Here is a 21540-nt window from a genome sequence, read left to right as displayed (position 1 = left end):
ATCCCCAGCAAAAATTACCTAGTACAAGCAGTGACTTAAAAAATGCTTTCTTAGTAGGAAGCATTTATAAAATGCAGAGATCTGAACAAGCTAAATGCTTGTGCAGATTGATGGGCCTCTCCTAAGAGTTCCTTCCTCAAGAGACAGAAAGGACTCTCAATAGTTTAGGAAAGCTCATTTTTAAAAGTATATTTTTGCATATTCATGGCTATTTCTTTGAAAGAATATACCTAGCCTCAACTGTGGAAGAGATAAAAGCAGAAAGAGAAGCAAAGGCTACAGCCATAACACAGAGAATGGAGCTTCTCCATGAACATCAATAGGTTACAGCAACCAAGAAAGAAAACATCTGTGAGTTCACATAGATCACTGGTCTGATCTAGGTGAAGCAGTTAATTTTTCATGCATGTTTTACTGAAGAAAAACATATAACCACTTAAAATACAGCATTCACATTGTTATAAGCTCGTGCTCCTGTACTACCTATTGCTAGACTTTTCCATGTACATGTAAGTATCCTAAAACCTACAGATATCCTATAACACTGTCATCAGCACCTCCCACCTACAAAACATATCCTGAACTACATTATGTTTTGAGTCCCTGAAATTTCAATACCACATAGTGTTCTAAATTTTACTTTTTTACAAGTTTAATGTAGAGACAGAAGAAAACACCAAGCAATGTTTATTGTGCAATTCCAATAGTTATTTGTGGAATCTTGGTTTAGAGTCAGTCTTCATAGCCATTTCAACTGCCTAGTTTAAACAAAAAGCAACAATCTATAGATCTATAAATTTCACGATATTTCTTCAAACATCAAAGCACTGATGATTTGTGTTATAATTTTAAAAATATTTTAAATTACACAGATTTCATATATCATTTCTTTTATAAAATAATCAAAATAATTGATTATCTGGAAGAAAATTACTGAAACAGAGTCCTTCTAATGTATCTATAACCTCTGTAAGACTCCAAGCCAAAAACAGAACAAATGATAAAATAAGAATTTCTCAGTCACTGGGAGTGTTTGAACTTTAAGATGAGAAATGGACTCATATTTTTTATGTTTCCTGTGAATTCAGAGCTTACAGGTGGCATCAGGACTCAGATTTCTGGGATGACTTTACATGGCTTTCACTTTGATTTGCTTCATTTTCATTTGCTTCTTCTCCAATTTCTTTTGCTCACGCCTCAAAGCAGCTTCCTAGAGAGAGAGTGGGAATGCAAACTAAGCTCTAAGCACATGTTAAAACAAAAAACAAAAAACCCAACTAGAATACTGCCTGTATTATTATTCAAAAACCTGGGCTTGGACCATATGTAACAGTCCAGAAAGTAGTTATAAAAATTGCTAATATCTATCTTGTTTAATGAAAGTCTACTTGGAATGAAGCAAAGGTAATTAAAATCTCATTAGAAGGAAACTAAATACTACATTTAAGCACGTTTTGTTATTCTGGTCTGATTTTTCCTATACCCAGGAAACACTAACTCAATTTTCATCATGATATTTATATTTTTCTGCTAAAGAGTTGTGCTTCAGTTTAGAAAACCTTAAGATCTTGTTTGATGAGGTTATTAAGTGTAAATTCTTCTTCTTAGCATAGATTTTATACCTCAGCACAATACTTCAATTTATAATGTCCGATTGGGAATTTTTATCATATTTTTATTTAGGAATTAGGAGCTTATGTAAAAGGAGAGAAAGAAGCTTCAAACACATTATTTTAGTAGCAAAAATCACTGGTTATTATTACCTGTACTGAGGGAAGCCTTAGGGGTCAAGACAAAGCATGACTTCACTGTTGGTTATTAGTGGTCATATCTGATTAAAGCTTTTTCCAGCTGCAATCTCAAACTTGAGTTTTTAGGGGTTTGGGGTAAAAATGTGAGAAACATATTCCTCAACTGGTAAAGGACTGAGAAAATATGGAAGAGGAAAAGCAAAAGCACATAGTATATATAGTTCTTGATAGTGTAACAAATTAGTTTCAAAGGGTGATGTGTAAATTGGTGGTTTGGGAACTACTGACTGTGTCAGGTTTAAACACAAGATAACAACAAACTATTCACCTATACAGCAGTGTAGGCCTGAAGGTTTATCCATCCATAGCTGCACTATTGTATAAGTATCTTGAAGAACTGAACCACCATTGTTAGCACCACTTTTATGGGAAAATACATTCTGAATTTGGGTTCACAAAGGCAGGAATGAACCCACCTCCTTTGGCAGCTGCTGCCTCCTGTGAGGGCTCTATAGCAAGCGCGTAGCAACAGCATATACAGTTGGCCCTCTGTATCTGCGGTTTCTGCATCCGCAGATTCAACCAACCGCAGATTGAAAGGCCTACAATGGTTGCGTCCAATACTGAACATGTACAGGCTTTTTTTGGGCATTATTCCCTAAATAATACAGTATTTACATAGCATTTACATTGTATTAGGTATTCTAAGTAATTGAGAGATGATTTAAAGTGTATAGGAGGATGTGCATAGGTTATATGCAAATACCTGCCATTTTATAGTATAAAGGACTTGAGCATCTGTGGATTTTGATATCTGTGGGGGTACTGGAACCAATCCCCGATGTACACCAAGGGACAAATGTATGTCAAAAGCTATACTGCTCTGGGATAGCTATATAAAGTACTATCCCAAGGTCCCCTTCACACTGTCTCAACCCCCACCTCCACCATATTCCTTCTTTCCCCAACACTATTCATCCCTTCCCATATTACATATTATACACGTGTAAAACTAACCCTACAGAGTACAGTACAGCAGTTAAGAGAAAAAATCTACTTACATTAACATATTTAAGAAACATTTATGTTAATGTCAAAAATGTTCACCTTCAATAATAATTCAAAAAATGCAAAACAAATGGGAAGCCATTTCCCCACTCTCAGAATCCTACATTTAAAAAATTGATAACTAGTTTTCTTAAAGATATGATTTCTTGAAGACTTGTCATAACGTATACTAGTAAAAGCATACATTTTACAATTTCTTATTGGCAGCTTCTCTCTCTTTTGCTTTCCTAGGATTGTTTTCCTCAGGAAATAAAAAAGAACAAATATGGAAAGGCACTTTCTTGAAAGGCTGCAATATTTTTAATATAAAAAGTTGCAGAACCCTGTTTATAAGATGATCTACATTAAGAAAAGGATTATGGGAGCCAGCCCAGTGGCACAGCAGTTAAGTTGGTATGTTCCTCTTCAGTGGCCTGGGGTTTGCCGGTTCTGATCCTGGGTGCAGACCTATGGACCACTTATCAAGCCATACTGTGGTAGGCATCCCATGTATAAAGTAGAGGAAGATGGGCACGGATGTTCCCTTAGGGCCAGTCTTCCTCAGCAAAAAAGAGGAGGATTAGCAGCAGATGTTAGCTCAGGTCTAATCTTCCTCCAAAAAAAAAAAAAAGAAAAAGAAAAAGAAAAGGCTTATGGGGTGCTGGCCCTGTGGCGTAGTGGTTAAGTTCAGTGTGCTCTGCTTCAGTGGCCCGGGTTCACGGGTTTGGATTCCAGGTGCAGATCTACACCACTCGCAGCCATGGTGTGGCAACGATCTACATATAAAATGGAGGAAGACTGGCACAGATGTTAGCTCAAGGCTAAGCTTCCTCAGCAAAAAAAAAAAAAGAAAAGGACTGTATGCACACTAAACATATATATAGCTGGGGAACTAAATAAGCTATATAGTGTTAATGGTGGTTACCTTTAGGAATGGGAATTGTCTGAAGGATTATGTTATTTTTACATAGTAGAATTAAGGTTAATTTTAACTTCTGTATATATGTTTCTCTATATTTTTCAAATTAAATATATAAGTAAACAAAAAAACAAAGCTATACTAGTAGTGGCAGGAAGGTCCAGAACATTTGTACTAATGAGCCATTCAAGTCAGAAATGGACTATAGAGGTTTTTCTTTTGTTTTTTTTTCCTTTCCCATTTAGTTCACTGGATGTTTTCATAAGGTACCCAGGCCTAGATATTACAAAGTGGTGGTTCTAAAAAAAAAATACATGGTTTACACCTACAAGCAGCTTACAGTCTGAATCAAGCTATGTTCTGGGACCCCCCACCCCCTACTTTTTCTTAAATCTACTATAGTTTCAAACCCCAGAAGGAACTGGAGAACATTTTTCATAGAAAAATTAAAGGCACTATCTATTAATGATTCCATGTAGATTCTTCCAACAGATTCATTAAAAAGCCATTTTTATTTATAAAGACAATTGCATAAACACAGAGCTCTATTCAGGGGAAAAACACCCATCAATTAAACCAAACCAAAACCAAATCAAAAAATGATGAGAAAGGATAAGATGGGAGGAGGCCTGGGACCTTCACTCAACAGTATTAGTGACTCTACTGGCAACTGAAGTGCCACACAGTGGCTCACTTTTTCTTGGCAGTATGCCTCCCCACTTCTAAGAATTTTCTTCAATCTTTGAGATTATTCTCGTTAAAATTCACATCTCCCAGAACGTTGTTCTCCTCTTTTTTTGACCACCATTTACAAGGTTTAAAATTTTAGAGCTGGACTATGGCATCTTATTTTACAAAAATGTGAGAACATACTGATATTTGAAACTACAGCCTTAAAAGCTCTTAAGTTTGAGATTCTGGGTATATAAAAAATAGAAAACAAAAATACAAACCAAAAATATTACAAATACTGTTAATTCTATAATCAAATTTAAAATTTTATTTTTGTTGTTAGTGGCGTTGAGTCGATTCTGACTCCTAGTGACCCCGTTTACAGCAGAACGGAAGCCTGCCTGGTCTTTCTGTGCCATCCTCTCACCTTCCGGTGCTGTGTCAGACAGTGCTCGGCTGCTATTCAGAGTTTTCCTGGCCAGCTTTTTTGGAGGTGGGTGGCCAGGTCCTTCTTCCTAGTCTATCTTAGTCTGTAAGCTCTGCTGATACCTGTCCGCCATGGGTGACCCTGCTGGTATTTGAAATACCGGTGGCAGAGCTTTCAGCATCACAGCAACACGCAGCCAGCACAGTACGACAGCCGACAGATGGGTGGTGTGGTTCCCTGACTGGGAAACGAACCTGGGCCTTGGCAGTGAGAGGGCCGAATCTTAAGCACTAAACCACCAGGGATAACTTCAAAATTTTATAAAACAAGTTTATTTGGACCATAGGGCACATGTGCTGGCTTCTATTAAAATATCTAATTTCTTTCTGCCTCTGTAAGTGTTTGGCTTGAAAGATGGTAGTGGAACTTTCAAAATGGGATTGTGCTGGGGGAACAGGATAATTCATCTAATTCTCCAGGCTCATAGACTCAGTCTAACATGGTTTAACAGGAAGGATTTATCCTTCTTTATACTGCTATCAACTAACAAAATGTCTCAAGTGCTGAGAAGATGTTAAACTTTTAGCCTGTGTACATTCCTACATAGAATTACATTACCTTAACAGTCAGTATGGCATAAATAAGCATCCTTATAAATCTAGTTTTACCTCAGTGATAAGAAAAGTTTATCTCACCTCCAGCCTGCGCTGTTTCTCAGGATCTTCCTCATTCATGATTCGCTCCTTCTCTGCTCTTTTCTTTTCCTCACGCCGAGACTGTGCAGCTTCCTGTCTTTGCACATGCGTCAGCTTCAAGAAGTTCTCTTCTACTCGAGCTCGGTTCTTATCTGCTTTTTGTTTGCCCTTTCCCCAAGAAACAAAGTTTTTCATAAGAAACCCATTTCAATCCAACAGAAGCAAAATTCCATTTAGTATTCTTTCATAAAACTGTTCTCATTTAGCACTTTCAAGTCAACGAGCAAAAGCACAATCGCAAAAATACAATCACTGGAATCCTTGACAGCTGACCACCGCCCCCAGGGGGAAAAGAACAATAAAAGGTGCCAACTTATAATAAAGGTTGCAGGTCTTACTTCTCTGTTGAGTCGGAACTTTTTGGCTTTATCAATAGAATAAATCACCATGTTCATCAGGGGTAGCAAAGCCTCCATATCCTTTGGGTAAGTGTTACCTGAGCCAGGCACTGGAAAACAAAGCCATTTTCCTATTGAGTTAATGTCAGTATTAATACTTGTGGATCACCCAATTCTCTTTTCTTTTTTTGGTATTAATAGACTCCTTTCTCCAAGTTTCTTAAGCAGCTAAAATTCAGCAGAAAATAGAAATTAAATAGAAAAGAAGAAATAGAAAAGATCTTTATTGAAGAAACCCAAGGGGCTGGCCTCGTGGCTCAGTGGTTAACTTCATGCGCTCTGCTTTGGTGGCCCAGGGTTTCGCCAGTTCAGATCCTAGGCGCAGACCTGGTACCACTCATCAAGCCATGCTGAGGTGGCACCCCACATAACAGAACCGGAAGGACCTACAATTAGAATATACGACTATGTACTAGGGGGCTTTGAGGACAAGGAGGAAAAAAAAAGAAGACTGGCAACAGATGTTAGCTCAGGTGCCAATCTTTAAAAAAACAAAAAAACTCAAAAACTGGCATTGTGTAATATAAAGATGGCTGGTAAGATTCCTGCTAGCAATGTAAAATTAGAAAAAAAAACAACCAACCCAAAAACCAATAAGCAGGGGTTATTATTATTTATTTTTGGTGAGGAAGATTGGCCCTGAGCTAACTAACATCTGTTGCAATCTTCCTCTTTTTTGTGGGGGGGGGGGAGGAAGATTAGACCTGAGCTAACATCTGCTGCCAATCCTCCTCTTTTTGCTGAGGAAGACTGGCCCTGAGCTAACATCTGTGCCCATCTTCCTCTGCTTTATACGTGGGATGCCTACCACAGCATGGCTTGTCAAGCAGCGCCATGTCTGCACCTGGGATCCAAACCAGCAAACCCCAGGCTGCCCAAATGGAACATGCAAACTTAACTGCTGTGCCACTGGGCTGGCCCCTCTTCCTTTATTTTGTATGTGGGATGCTGCCACAGCATGGCTTGATGAGCGGTGTGTGGGTCCATGCCCAGGATCTGAACTCGCAAACCCTGGGCCACCAAAGTGGAGTGTGCAACCTTAACCACTATGTCACTGGGCCGGCCTGTATGGGGTTAATTTTAATGTAGTTTTCTATAGCTATCACTTAGGAGGGAATAATACTCTCCTTAAGATCACCTCAAAGAAAACGAAGAACTGGAGAACACACAGAACACTTACCATTAAATGTAAACAATAGTGTCCTCTTAGTGTCAGGCAGTTTTAAAGGCTGACCTTCCCTGTCATAAAAGAAAGGCTATTTAGAAAGAACACGAGAAAGAGATTTTCCATGCATGTTAAGTCACCCAATTCACTTAGATGAAAAGATGCCTGCAAATAATCAGCACAGAATTTGGCTTGGCATCCCCAAGGCAAATATAATCTCAGAGCCTGAAGGAGTTTTACAGGTCATCTCATCCACTCGTCTATCTGATGGATGCATTCCCAAGTGACCTTTACCCTATATTTGAACACCTCCAGTAATGTCCCCTCTAGGCAGGATATATTCCATTTCACCTGGGGAGCCAGAAATGAGCTTATATTTAAGGATGAGGCCCATGTTTTCAATAACACTTTTGCTTATTTTGATGGGTTTTTATGTTTTATTTACAACTCCTACCATCATATATGGAACATCTTATTTTTGAGTTGGGCTCAGAATAAATTTAGAAATAATCTACTATAGCATATATAATTTAGTTCCAACTCACAAAACATTCTTTTGAAATCCTTGTCTATCAACCCCTCTCTCCTTCCCCCGCACCCAAAATGCTCCACGAATACTCTAACGTGACAGTTTGCCCCAGTGTTGCTACTGAGTTGAGCAAAGCAAGGATAATGTAATGCTATCTAGGGGCATAAGGACCTGAGTAATTTTGACACACAACTAAAATCCAGATTGGCTTTTAACTGTACTCGGTTCCCTAAGGGCTTTGCCCTTAACCAAAAATTTAAGTCAGAACCAATTCTACGCCAAGGATAAACTTAAATAAGTATGCTCTCCTGAGCAAGGACGTGAATTCAAACAACAAATTCAAGCCCTGAATGTGTATATTCAAACGTTACTATGAAGTCAGAAATTCTGTGGCATTGAGGGCATCTGATAATATACTAGGAAAGAATATAATCACCCAACAACTTGAAGGAAGCCGGAAAAGGCCCTGAATTATAAGACACATAGATGTGCAATCAATCAAAAACACAAGTCAAACATCACAGAGAGATTCATACCATAAATTAAAAAAGAAAAAAAAAGAACCTAGACTACAAAGGACAAAGAGATTAGCAATTACATTTTCCTAGTATGAGCCATTCTGTAAGATTCCATCCACCTCACTGAGTGGGTGGTGTATATATGCGGCAACACATGCAAACCGCAGAGGTTTATTTGCCTCCCATTGGTTTTCAATTACATTCATGATGCATGCAGTCAAAGCAAAGGAAAACTTGGATGCCCATCACCAACTTCCCTCACCTATTTGGTAAGGGAAATTGCAGAAGCTCCTTGCAAGTGTTTCAACACAGAAAGCTAGCGAGAAAAATTAATTTCAGAATTTTAATCTCATACGTACTCTTGCATAATTTTTGGACCAGAGAACTGGTCTGAAAAATGAACAGATTCAATCTTGTCAGCATAGTGTGTAAGAAAGTGAACCATCTGAAATAAAGAAAAGAAATTTTTTTTTTAAAGTAGGGTTTGATGCATTTCCCTTTTTCATATTCACTCTTCAATCCTTACTTTTGCACAATGTCATTAAGGCTAAAGCTTTTACAAAAGTTAAATAAGATAAGGAATCTCTCTACAATGAAACTAGTACCTCTTTTCAGTTACACCAATAATTAAATTTCTTCTCATGGAACAGCTGAAAATATGTCTCAAAATAATGTTCCAAACAAGAATGAAAGCACGAAGATAAAATCTAAAATAATTTCAGGCAATTCTTCATAAACACATCACCTTCAACTTACATTTAGAACTGTCTTTGAGCTAGCCTATATTTTCGTGATACTAAGATGTGCTATTACCATTACACAACCCATAGGAAAAAAATGGCTCTCTATATAGCCCTCTTCTATACTAATAGAAGCTAAAAAAACTAAAGGACTAATGACATGCTGATAAGAATTAAAACTGCAGTCCTTTACCAAAAAACCTGAAAGCCATTAGCAATCCTAGGAACAATTTGCTCTTGATTTAGAGAAGAACTTCTTGACTAATCAAATTGTCTTTTTGACAAGGTAATCTATTGCTTAAAGAGGTATTTTAATGTTTGTGTGGGAAAGGAATGTGTAACTACTGCATCGTCATAAAATGAAGAACTTGTACAGTGTGACTTTAGGGAGAGTGCCCTGTATACGCCAAGGTCCGCAAATGTACATTTTCTGCTGAATTTACCTTTGTATCCATCATTCCCTCTGTGACTTCTCCCATCTCTGACAGGATGGCCAAGGAGTCTGGCAGTCCATACTTTGCTCCAGACTTAGGTTTGTCACTACAAAACTCACTCTGGAGGAAGAAGTAATTGAAAACAAAACATGACATTTTTATGCACAAAGACTTTGTCTTCTCAAGAGAATATGTACTATTGCAAAGTGGTGCTTAACAATGTTCAAGTGATATAATTAATCATCCTATGCTCTAAAGTTGAATGCATATGTAATAAAGAGGCATAGTTTCTGCATTTATTTGAGTTGGAACAACTTGACATACCAGATCCTGCATCTCTTTCTGTAGTCGCACCAAGGCTTTCCGAGTGCCAACGGCAAACACATAGGTATCCATGTCTTCATCATTCATGGTTACTTTTATTTGCTTCAGAAAAAAAAACAACAACAAAACTCACCTGCTAGGTTCTGTGATGGGCAGATTTCTAAGATGGCCCCAAGATTCCTGCCCTCGGAGTATACATCCTCCCCTCAAATGTAAGTGGGACTTGTGAATGTGATGGGATATCACTCTCATGATTACGTTGTGTTATATGGCTGAAGGTCCCTAATCAGCTGGCTTTAAGTTCATCAAAATGGATGTTATCCTGGGTGAACTGATCTAACCTAGTGAGTCCTCGAAAAAAACAGTGGGAAAGTCTGGTATGATAAACATGGCCCTATTTATCATATTAACTGTATCTTAAAATGTTTGGGTCAAAAATTATCAATATGTGGAAGAAGAGAAATGTTAATGGAGGGAAATATAGCAAAGAATTGGCAAGATGGCAGCTGTATAAGAAAATGTTTTCTGGGCTGGTCCGGTGGCGCAGCGGTTAAGTTCGCACGTTCTGCTTCTCTGCAGCCCAGGGTTCACCAGTTTGGGAAGCACCGCTTGACAAAAGCCACGCTGTGGTAGGTGTCCCACGTATAAAGTAGAGGAAGATGGGCACGGATGTTAGCTCAGGGCTGGTCTTCCTCAGCAAAAAGAGGAGGATTAGCAGTACTTAGCTCAGGGCCAATCTTCCTCAAAAAAAAAAAAAAAAAAGAAAGAAAAGAAAAGAAAATGTTTTCTATTCTTCCCTCATTGAGGGTAAATTACACAAAGCAACACCTTTGACAGAACCCAGAAAAAAGGACTAAGAAATATAAAGAACAACGTGTTTGTTGAAACTGTCTTTGCAGAAAGACATAAAAGGATGGCTTGCTTAGAGGAAAAGAGAAGATTAAGTCTACGTCAGGAGAGAACCGAAAATAATTAACACTCTAAAGAATAATTTCCACAAAAGGATGGTTGAAGACACAGCAAAATTTCTTTTCTTTCTTTCTTTTTTTTTTTGAGCAAGATTAGCCCTGGGCTAACATCTGACATCTGCTTCCAAAGCTCCTTTTTGCTGAGGAAGATTGGCGCTGAGCTAACACTCGTGCCCATCTTCCTCTACTTTATATGTGGGATGCCTGCCACAGCATGGCTTGACAAGTGCTGTGTAGGTCCACACCCAGGATCCAAACTGGCAAACTCCCGGCCACTGAAGCAGAATGTGTGAACTTAACCGCTGCACCACCAGGATGGCCCCCAAAATTTCTTCCTTTCTACCTAATAAGATGGTATTTGGTAGAAGAAAGGATGAGAGGAATCCTAACTGAGGACATCTAAAAATCGTGGATTAAATCATCAGAAGCCATATTAGGAAAATTAAAATAAACAAAAGATACAGGTTTGCAATAAAAAAATGAGACCTTTAAAATAATAACGAGTCTCAATCCAATAATTACATTTCAAAGTATCTAATGATAGTACTAATACAGCATTTATTAACCAAACACTACTTTGTATTTTGACATATGCAGACATCTCTTATTCTACTAGTTTACATAAACGAAGAGACTGTCTTGTATATATTTTTGTTTTTTTGTAGCAGTGGGAGACAGCACAATTATTTATTGAAAGAATGAATGGAGGGGGAATGTGGCATTTCTGACAAAGGACACAATTTGCAGATTAGCATGTTAATTTAATAAACGGAAGAAGGTATACCAAACAATAAGGTTCCCAGATTGTGATTTGAGCTCATTCAGCCCAAGATATATTATTTGAAGCAGAAAATATTTAAGAAGAAACCCAGTTTATTGCCAAAGATAAAAGCGCACAGGAGGAACAGAGTTACATATGAGGGCAAACTGTCTGTGACAACTGTTTTTCCATCCATCATCCAGATTGATTCAGCCAATCTACCTGGTGATAGAGCACTGTCTCCTTTCTTACAAAAAGCATGTGCCCACCCCCCACCCCACTCCCCACAGTTGCACACTGAGTGGAAGATGATCTATCCAAATTGAAAACGGCCCATTTTTTGGCAAGGAATGCAAGTTGCCAGAAACACCAAACAGAATCCAGGCAAGAAACGGAATAAGCTCTAAGAAGCTAAGAATTCAGTGTGTATAGAGAAAACCAGCAGGAAGAATACATACCACTTGATCACTCATTGGCCTCATCATCCGAGCCAGGACATTCAGCAAGTCTTGTCTCTTGAGGAACTGGATAAACAAGAGAACAGTTGGAACTTCCACTTAGAATAAAGAAAAGACCTTGGAGGAGGAACCAAATGCTTCATCAAATATAATCTACATTTGCCAGTCAGTAGAAAGATGATTTTTAGATCTCATTTTAACTCCAACATGAAAGGATGAAACACTAAACTTAGAGAATTTGGAATCATGCTGGAAAAAATGAAAGGAAGATATACATTATACCAGAAATTCCCTACTTACCCTCAGCTGGATGAGCATTCCCTCACAGCACACTCGACCAGAACACCACAGGTTGTAGATATGCTCATTCTCCTGGTTTAGCTTGCCTGTGCTTGTGGCTTCTTTGTTAGTTCCATCATCCCCTAGGCGTAAAACCACTTAACGTGATTCATGGAAAATGTTGGGGCTTAATCACCACACCCTCCTCCACCTTGACCCCAAAATCATCGGAGCTGTACTTTGCTATCTTGGGGAATTACCCTTTGGACATAGATTACAACAGACGGGCAGTGTTACTTTTACTTTTAAAACTCTTTATTGTCTCCATAAAAAAATTATGGACTCTAGCATTACCTCTATGTCTTTGTTAGTTAATGACAATCAGCTTGGAGTATAAATTTCTCAAGAGTTGACACAAAATGAAGGAAAGTCAGTTTAAATGTCTCTGCCAAAAGTTAAAGAAAAACAAAAAAACTATGCAGTGAATAAAATATATCATTAATACAATCTATTCAACACTCCCTCACTGTGTCTCCTATGAGTTAACATTAACCAAGTTTGCTTTTCCAACAGCAAAATTGTAACAGTGGTATTAAGAGCTGTATTTTAGATTGAGAAAAAGCTCAAATTCCAATCATTTCCTCTCTTCATTTAATCATTAAGCGTACAAAAGAAATTGTTCAACCTCACAAGGTGAAGCAGATTGATACACTGAATGAAAACACATGAGGTGAAGTGGAAGGCGTTAACGTCTGTTTATTTTTTCCCTTAATCTTCAGGTCAAAAAGTACTCTGAAATACCATGGGACAGCAGAAAGAGTATGGACTTTGGAAATAAGTAGTCTAGGTTCTAATATCATGGTTGGAATTTAATAGTTTAGGCAAGTTTTAACATTTCTGGAAGTCAGTTCCCTCCTTAGGAGAACAGAAACTATATCCAACTGACCGTGCGTTACAAAGATTAAATAAGAAACAATGTATGCAAAGTACCCAGCACATCATACAATCCTCTGCGAAAGATGGACGCTTGCTTACTATTAAAGGGAAACAAAGTGTTACAAGCAAACAAAGGTGAAGGCAGCGAAGACCACCTTACTCCCTACACTATACAACTACAGGGGTTCCTCTGAGGTGCTTCAGTGTACACCTCTTCAGTGGATCTGAAACTAAACTGCCCAGAATCTGAGGGAATTCTGAGAGATTTCTAATTTCTAAAAGATGAACTGAAAGCATTTATCAAGCTACCTAAAATGTCAAAATTACTTGCTTTCCGCCAGACTTTTATCAACTTGTTTTGATAACGTGATTATCTCATTCTAATCAGGAGATGCTTAGCAACTATTGATTAATGAAAGATGAGGAAATTATTTTATAAATGCAATTTATTCAGTATATAAAACCTAACAAAAATAGGATCCTTGAGAGAAAATAAAGCATCTTCTTCTGCAGTGCATGAAAGAGTTAGATGCTTATACTGAGGGGCATAAACAGTTCTCACCAGATGGTTTTCAAGCAGGCAGCTGGACTTGTATTAGCCTAACTTACCTACTAAGGCAAAGTTGCTCTCCAAAAGTTCTCTATGAGTGTTAAACCAGGCCTGAGCAAGGCGACTGTTTTTATTCTTTCCAATAATATAATTCATGATGTAGGCAAGCAGACCGGTCACCATCAAAATTTCTAGATAGTAACTCTCCCAACTGTTCTGGAGGTGTGCAGGAACCTAAAGAAGAACAATCATTCCATTTAATGTTGGCTGAGGCTGAAAGATGGAGTCTAACTCATGGGATGAAGAAGAATTGAGAAAACCCATGAACAGAAGTGGATACTTTAGATAACTGTCACTGAATATGGTTATACTTCTGAAAAATATGACCATTTTGGTTTTCTATCTTAGCTTCATGAAAGATTCTTTAAGGAAATTGAGGATAATCAAATGGGACGAAAAGCTGGAAAGCTCTTTGTATTAACCTTGATTCTGTATCCCATCCCAAAATAAATTCAATGTCTATCCTCTTCATCATTCCTTGATAAATAAAACTAGGAGACCAGAACAAAAATATAGGGGTTACTTCTCTAGGAGTGTGGTGTTTTAAAAGAATTGATATCAAACTCTTTCAAAGCTCACACTATTACATCAGCACCAGCTATATGTCACTATATATTTCTGGGATTAATGACAGCAAGATATTTTGTTGGTTAGTTTGGAATTCAGAATCCTGAATACCTACATCAACAATTGTTATCGGGTCTTTATTTTTGCTAGAAGAAGTATCTGGTTTGTCTTCATAACCTTCAAATTCTTCATCATCATATGGCTCACTCTCGGTATCTCCCTCCTACAAAAATGAGGCACAATCTGTTTTCCCCTCCAAATGTCACCAGCAATTGTATCTCATTTTTGCAGGTAACACTTGGAGAGGAAAACAAAACATGTAAGCAGCTGAGCACAGAACACCCAGATATTACATGTTTTTTAACAAATGATGACTCTCCATGCTTCTGAACCCTGAGATCAAAATGATACAATTCCCACTTATACACGGTATCTATTCTCCACCCCTTCCCCCAACCAGCCTCTCCATAGAGGAGAAAAATACAATTCATTCTTCGATCACTGTAAAAGGTGGGAACATACCGCAAAAGAAGAAGAGCTCTACCTACTGAACAAAAATGAAGATACCAGAGAAAGCAAAGGTTTCCCTAGACCTGAGCCTTACCTTTAACGTCTGGGGAAAGTGCCAGTTACACCTTTTCCCATCCTTCCAATTTCCCAAGAAATCAATAAAAAAGAACCTCACCTGGGTATCTGCATCTTCAAAATCTCCTTCTTGGTTTTCATCCTGCCCTTCTAACTCCACAGTGGTCTCATCTTCATCATCTTCAGTGGTTATCACCCGTTGAGGAGATTCAGTAACAGAATCTTCTGTGACATCCTCAAATTCAGCAAAGTCATTATCATCATACTCTGCTATGTCTTCCTCATCCTCAAAATCATCAAACTTGGCTTCAGAGACACTCCCAAACACCAAAAGGACAACACAGAAAGCGTGGAAGGCTCTCATTGCACCTTAAAATGAGTTAAAAAAATAATAACCTAAATGGACTGCCATTCTACATATACCGATCAAAATTTGTAAATAGTTAAAAAATAAATCTATGACTCTCTCCTGTTTTTCTTTTTTTAATAGTATTCATTTCAGACAGCATCATATAAAGAACAGTGAGGTGAGGGTCAAGAGGCCTGGGTTCTAGTCTGGACTCTGTCACTAATTATCTATAAAATCTTGCACAAGTCATTTAATATCTTTAGGTTAGTTTCTATTTACATTGTGTATTTGGTAAGCATTTTTTAAGAGTGTATAAAAAGCTTTATACAGGAACTGGTAAGGGGTATAACAAAATAAGAATGAGATGCAACTATTTATCTGTTAGTGGTAACAAAAACAATACATGAATAGAAAAGCCACTCATCCTTAGATGAACTGTGTGTGTGCATATGTGAACATCATCATCATCATCAAATCAAATGATGAAGACACACAGTGCTAGGCCCTGTCCTAAAGGCTTTACAAAAAGCAACTAATTTAATCCTCATAACAGCCTTTGAGGAAAGTAGCATTATTAACATCCCCAATTCACAGATAAGCAAAACAAAACACAGAGATGCTAAGTAATACAACTACCAAGTGACACAGAGCTGTGATCTGATCCTGATTTTGCCTCCAGAATCCCTGCTATGAACTACCTCTGTAAGCCGGTGGCTGTGATTTTTTTATTAGTTCTTGAAGTAGTAATATTTTGCTAACAAAACTGTTCCTAGTGTGCATGATGGAATTAAATACGCTGACATTTCATAGTCTTCTGAAAAGAACACTAGGTATTCCACCATCTAAATGAGTTTTTGAACCAACAAATATAATGAAACCAGATCTGTGACAAAAATGTGCCAAATGATATGAAAACACGAAGGACAATGAAATCATCTTACCAAACAGGTAAGGCTTTACAAAAAAGGGAGAACACTTGAGCTAGAGTTTGAAGAGTAGTTAGATTTCAACCATCAAATCTATTTAGGCTGTCTTTCTAGCCTTCCCCCTCATCTAAACACCAGTCCTGTATCACTGATTGTCTAACAGACATGCCCATTTTGATGCCTTACAACCCTTTTCTGTACAGGGTCAGACAGTAAATAATTCAGGCTTTGCGGGCCACATACTGGTCTCTGTCACATATTCTTTTTTAAAACAACTCTTTAAAAATGTAAAAACCATTCTTAGTTCACAGGATGTATAAAAATAGTCCACCTCTCAGGCTGCAGTCTGCTGACCTCTGCCCTACAATCATCGCAAAATCAACAGGTACCTGAATTTCTCTATTTCTACATTAGCATCAATCACATTTTTCCAGTCTTATTTTTGGTAAAAAGCAAGATATCTAATTTCTCATTTCATTTTCCCTTCAAAATCTAATTAGCCATTAAATCTTGGTGTTTCCTTCTTTGATTCCCAAAGCCATCATGATAATCGAAGTTGTCACCACCTGCTGAAGAACCACAGTATTATTTTAAATGGTCTCCCCGTCTCAACCCTCTCTCAACTTCTCCTCCCTAAAAACCACCATCATCTCTCTAATGTACAACTTTTGTTACATAAGGAATCAACAATCATCAAAGGCTAACCAACTCCTGCAGAATAATTTTTAAAAACTTCTCTGGCTTATGCTACTTTTCATAAAATGACCTTGCCATATCTAATCAAATGTACCTTCACTGAGCGTATCACCACGTCAGATACTATGCCAAGAGAAGTAAAACATGATTCCTGGATGATCATAAATTTGCACGAGAACTTAGCTTCAAGGATATGTGTTACAGTACTACTTAGGAAAAAATTTGAAACTGTTAAACTATGGGGTACATACAAAAAAAAATTTACTTTTTGTCCATTAAAAATTGTTACAAATGAAGTTATTAGAACCCATGTTGTTTTAGAAGCAAATACACATAAAAAGGTTTAGAAGGACATATCTCTACATATAGATAATTTTTTTTGTATGGTGTTGGGTTTGGATTATGGGCATTTTTCTTTACATTTTTCTACTTTTCCTTTCATGAGATTTTGTAATAAAAAGAAAAAATTCCTCTAAAAATAAAATAAAAGCATTGTGCCTGTACTCAAGAAAAGCACTGAAGACTGAGGAATAGCTGTAGCATAGAGGCCTAAAACAGCATAGTTTAGGAGTTTGTTGTGATGGAGCATTGGGTTTGTAGACTCAAGCTGGGGAAATGAGGTTAGAAAAGCCAGCAGGGGCCAGATTATGATGATCCTTATTTAAATACTACACTAAGAAATTTGGATAGTTAGAATCAACTAAATGATTTAAGTAGGAGAGCGACACTATCAGATTTGCAATTTAACCCTCACAGCTCATACATAGAGTGAATTGGAGAAAGGCATCTGAGGCAGGGAAAATAGGAAGTGGCTGAGATAATTACATGAGAGATAAAACAGGATTGAACTGGCAGTGGTACTGGGAATGAAGAGGAAAACAGATTTGTCAGATATTTAAAAATTATATTTGTTAGCACAAAGTGATTGGACATAGGGAATGTGGGAAAGGAAGATATGGGGTGATTCCAAGTTTTGGTTTGATAAATAGCTGGACAAAGTTATCTTTGAGATAAAGAACAATAAAGAAGGAAAAAATTGGGGGGAAAGGAAATGACTTAAATTTAGTACCTGTTGAAAAGTTTGGAGTGTTTTCAAGCAGTATGTTAGATGATTAACATTTATCTCTTAATTTTCACAATATCCCTAAAAGATATTATAATCTATTTTTACAGAGGGAGAAAAGGAAGTAGTTAGAAATGTAAGTTTGGAGTTCAGGATACAAGCCTGAGCTGGAAATAGAGATGGTGTGGGAATGGATGAGATTCCCCACGGAGAATTAAGAAATAGGTTAAAAAAAAAAAAAAGCACCAAAAAGTCTTGAAACAAATCACACCTAAGATTTGGGCACAATAGGAAGAACTGGAATGTGAAACTAAGAAGGACTGGTTAGAGAAAAAGAAGAGACTGGCCCAAGAGGTATCATAGAAGTCAAAGGAGAAGCACATTTCTAAGAAGGAAACAGAGCTCAGTTTCAATTACTGCAGAAAGTTCAAGTAAGATATGGACCAAAAATTTCCAAATGTTAATAACGAAATTATTATTGGCAACTGCAGGGAAGTGGCAAAGAAGGAAGCCAGAATGCAGGGAGTTAAGTACTAATGGAGGTGAGTGGGTGGCAAAAGTGAGTTTGTACTACTCTTTCAAGGTGCTCTGGGATAGCGAATATTCTATATCTCATATTCACGACACCATAAATTCTTTTTTTCTTAAAGATTTTATTTTTCCGTTTTTCTCCTCAAAGCCCCCCAGTACATAGTTGTATATTTTTAGTTGTGGGTCCTTCTAGTTATGGCATGTGGGATGCCGCCTCAACATGGCTCGACGAGCGGTGCCATGTCCGTGCCCAGGATCTGAACTGGCGAAACCCTGGGCCTCTGAAGCTGGAGCGCACGAACTTAACCACTCAGCCATGGGGCCGGCCCCGACACCATAAATTCTTAAAGCAATCAGTTCAATATCAAAGGTTATTGCCCAATACCCCGCACCCCATCATTGCTCAAGAAATATTCTTAGAGTTGGACAAAGTTCATAAATTTTGAAAGGTGCAAATGATTTGAGAAATGCCATAAAGGATGGGCCAACAGTATATCCTTTCCAATATTTGATCTTTGAGGTTAGCACCAGGGGACATTTTATGAGAAAACATAGCTCATTCTCAACATCAACCTCAAAAGGTCTGTGATGTGTCTCCAAACATCCCTAGCTCCCTTTCATAACCTTTTATTATAGTCAAAAGTGGAAGAAATATGAAAAAAAGCATGTACTTTGGTGGAGTTAGATTTGGTTTAAAATGTCAGCCCTACCATTTGCTAGCCATATGATCTTGGGTTAATTACTTAAAATACCCTATTCCCCACATACGAAAAAGGGATACTCATTCATTACTTGACTCACAGGGCTGTAGTGGTATTGCAGGAGATATGTGCTTGGCACATAGAAGGCATTCAATAAATGAGTTCCCATTATTTCCTTCCCCTGTGCCTTGTGAACACCCTTTAAGTTTTTTAAGATTTAAAAAACTTCATTTTTAGTGTTTCCCTTTTCAGATCTCGGCTAAAAACTTTTTCAAATAGAAGCAAATAAAGGTTAATGTTGCCATAGCCAACTTGATTAACTGCCTGTGAAAAGGTCTGATCATTTCAAACTCCACTTAGAAATGTTCACATAACAGAAGCATTTCTAAGATAACTCAGCACTGTAACAGGGGTCCTTCAAGATTATCTATGTTAAAATCATCCAAGCCATTTGTGCCTTGGCCTTCTCTTTCAGAAGTCTCTCTGCTGCACCTGTCAAGTCATTTCTCAAATGCACAACTCCCTGCCAGGCCACTCAGTCCTGAAACTCCTGCGGCAGGGAACACAAGCACTAACAAGTCTGGTTTGATTATCTTCTGCTAGCTCGCCTGGCAGTCTCTCAGCTACTGGGTCTGGGCTCAAAAACAACCGAGGAATAAGGCGCGGGGGACGGGCCGGCGGGGGGTGCGGGGGCGGGGGGTCATTCCTTGTTGCCATTTAAATTAGGACTTTCTGACAATGGCCACACTATGAGACTTCCGGAAATCATGTAGACATTCCCCTGTCTTCTTAAACACCTTGGATAAAAACACGTCTTATGTTAGAAACCTTCAGAGAAGACTGGCCACAAAGGTTGCTGCTTCTTTTAAACCACCCGGGTCTAGTCTTTCCCCATCATGGAGAATCAATTCATCCTAAGGTCTATACTCCGTTCTTCCTACTACACACTATAAGTTTCCTCTAACTTTGCCCTTCTGTTTGGCATTTGCTCACAGCTCTTTAGGGAAGTTCCCCCAAACCGTTAAAGTCACCCCAATCCCGAAGATCAACAGAAAACGGGCCTTGGGATAGACAAAGTTTGCTTGTTTTTAAGAAAGATGGGAGAGGTGAGAAGGCGCGGGGACTGACGTCACAGGCCGGACTTAGGGGGTGAGGTGGGAAACGGGACCGGGTTAGGCCACGCAACTCAGTCACCGCTCGGCCTGGCCCAGCCCCATCGATTTACGCGTCATGACCCGCTTCCTACCTGTGCTGGGCGCTAGAACCCGGCCCAGCGCTCCCGCAGCCACCACCTCCACCCCGCCGGCGTCTCTAGCCGGCTGCCGCCTGCGTGGCCACCACGGTTTTACTGTCCCTGATCCCTCTAGGACATAGACCCACCACGCAGCTCAGTCACGCCGAGCCACTCTTCACGCAGCCTCCACCATCCGTTACGTAGAACGCGTGCGGTCCGTCCCCCCAGCGTAGGGCGTTGGGGGCGGGACGCAGCCTCGGGGACCGCGCGAGACCTCCTCCCCAGCTCAGCTGGGACGAAGAGGGGCTGCTGGGAAAATTACATAATCCCAGCCCTGGGCCGGAACTGCCCGCCTCGATTCTAGCTCTCTCCGCTAGGGTTCGGTCAAGTTGTCATCACGCTGAACGGATGCTCCGGAAGCTAAAGGTAGCCATGCTCCATGGGACCACGTGGCTAGAGGCACGCGGAGAAATGTTGCCCTGGATTAGAGTTTAGGGGACCGATAATCTTATGTAAATGTGGTTTCCGCCCACGCCCTTTTCTTGGGATTTTTTGGCTGCTCCCTGTAACTGCTACTGTTTCCTCCTTCCCAGGCCCACTTCTTAGACGAGCCAGGAACACTCCCCACCCACCAGCAGTGTCCTGTCAAAGTGTCTAAGGCGGCAGCCATTCCGGAGCTTTAAGGTCGGCAGTCCGCGGCGCCTTCCGGGAGCCGTAGCCCCAGGCTCCGCCCTTCGGCCCGCGCGCTCTGCACTGCGCATGTCAGGTGTGCGTTCCCCTCCCCCCTTCAGCAACGGGCCGAGAGGCGGCGGCGAAGGGGGCGGAGAAGGAGGAGAGCGGCGGGACGAGGCCCGGACCGCGCGTACTTCGGGCCGCGGGATTGTTTCCGCGTAGGCGGTAGTAGCAGCTGCCGCTGCGGCCACAGCAGCAGGTTTGTGCGAGGTGGGTCTGGACGCGGGACTGCTACCCCTTGGGGGCACTGGAGGCAACTGTGGGGCCTAGCGAGGACCCGGGAACCGCGGCCTCGCTCAACAAAGAGTCGGCGGAGCCTCCGGGCACCAGAGGCCCAGGAGGCTGGCGAGGGGTGGGAATGCGAGGCTGAGGCCTGAGGGGTCTTTCGTAGCCGCGACTCCCTCCCACTGCTCCTGCTTCTCCCGTAACTCTTAGCGAGGCCCAGTTGGCGGCTTTCCGGAGGCGG

General features: G+C 39.7%; 2 protein-coding genes across 8 annotated transcripts in view; one reads left to right on the top strand and one right to left on the bottom strand.

Annotated features, from left to right (window-relative positions):
- Positions 1-670: 670 nt before the first annotated feature.
- On the bottom strand, positions 671-20789 carry CCDC47 (coiled-coil domain containing 47). 2 transcript variants are annotated; one of them, XM_008518304.2, is made up of 13 exons: positions 20489-20789; positions 14943-15211; positions 14373-14480; positions 13690-13864; positions 12166-12287; positions 11866-11931; positions 9680-9781; positions 9365-9475; positions 8541-8626; positions 7150-7208; positions 5910-6019; positions 5512-5679; positions 671-1210 (listed from the first exon to the last, which is right to left on the bottom strand). In XM_008518304.2, exons 2-13 carry the CDS (start codon positions 15204-15206, stop codon positions 1130-1132), a joined length of 1452 nt encoding a protein of 483 aa, XP_008516526.1. In that variant the 5' UTR covers positions 15207-15211; positions 20489-20789; the 3' UTR covers positions 671-1129. The 2 variants fall into 2 exon arrangements, with proteins under 2 accessions (XP_008516526.1, XP_070417750.1); XM_070561649.1 differs by having other exon boundaries at positions 20355-20722.
- The window catches only part of DDX42 (DEAD-box helicase 42), a 37998-nt gene continuing 37045 nt past the window's right edge, over positions 20588-21540 (top strand). Inside the window, exons 1-2 of one of the 6 annotated variants that reach the window (XM_070561633.1) lie at positions 20588-20768; positions 20936-21284. The gene's annotated coding sequence lies outside the window, so the exon portion shown is untranslated. The other 5 variants (XM_070561634.1, XM_008518302.2, XM_008518301.2 and 2 more) reach the window with 5 other exon arrangements.

This window comes from Equus przewalskii, chromosome 10, assembly GCF_037783145.1.
Source record: "Equus przewalskii isolate Varuska chromosome 10, EquPr2, whole genome shotgun sequence".
In the NCBI taxonomy this organism is placed as follows: Eukaryota; Metazoa; Chordata; class Mammalia; order Perissodactyla; family Equidae; genus Equus; species Equus przewalskii.
The sequence above is the reverse complement of the archived record's forward strand: the minus strand, read 5'-3'. Positions and strand labels throughout refer to the sequence as shown.

Bases quoted from the DNA above. Each gene is read 5' to 3' on its own strand.
- CCDC47 (XM_008518304.2), bottom strand. From the start codon at position 15,206: ATGAGAGCCTTCCACGCTTTCTGTGTTGTCCTTTTGGTGTTTGGGAGT. The intron at 13,865-14,372 runs GTAGGTATTCAG...GTTCTTCTTTAG, and splicing joins ACCCGATAACAATTGTTGAT to GTTCCTGCACACCTCCAGAA. The intron at 9,782-11,865 runs GTATGTATTCTT...TTTTTTCTGAAG, and splicing joins GGCCAATGAGTGATCAAGTG to CAAATAAAAGTAACCATGAA.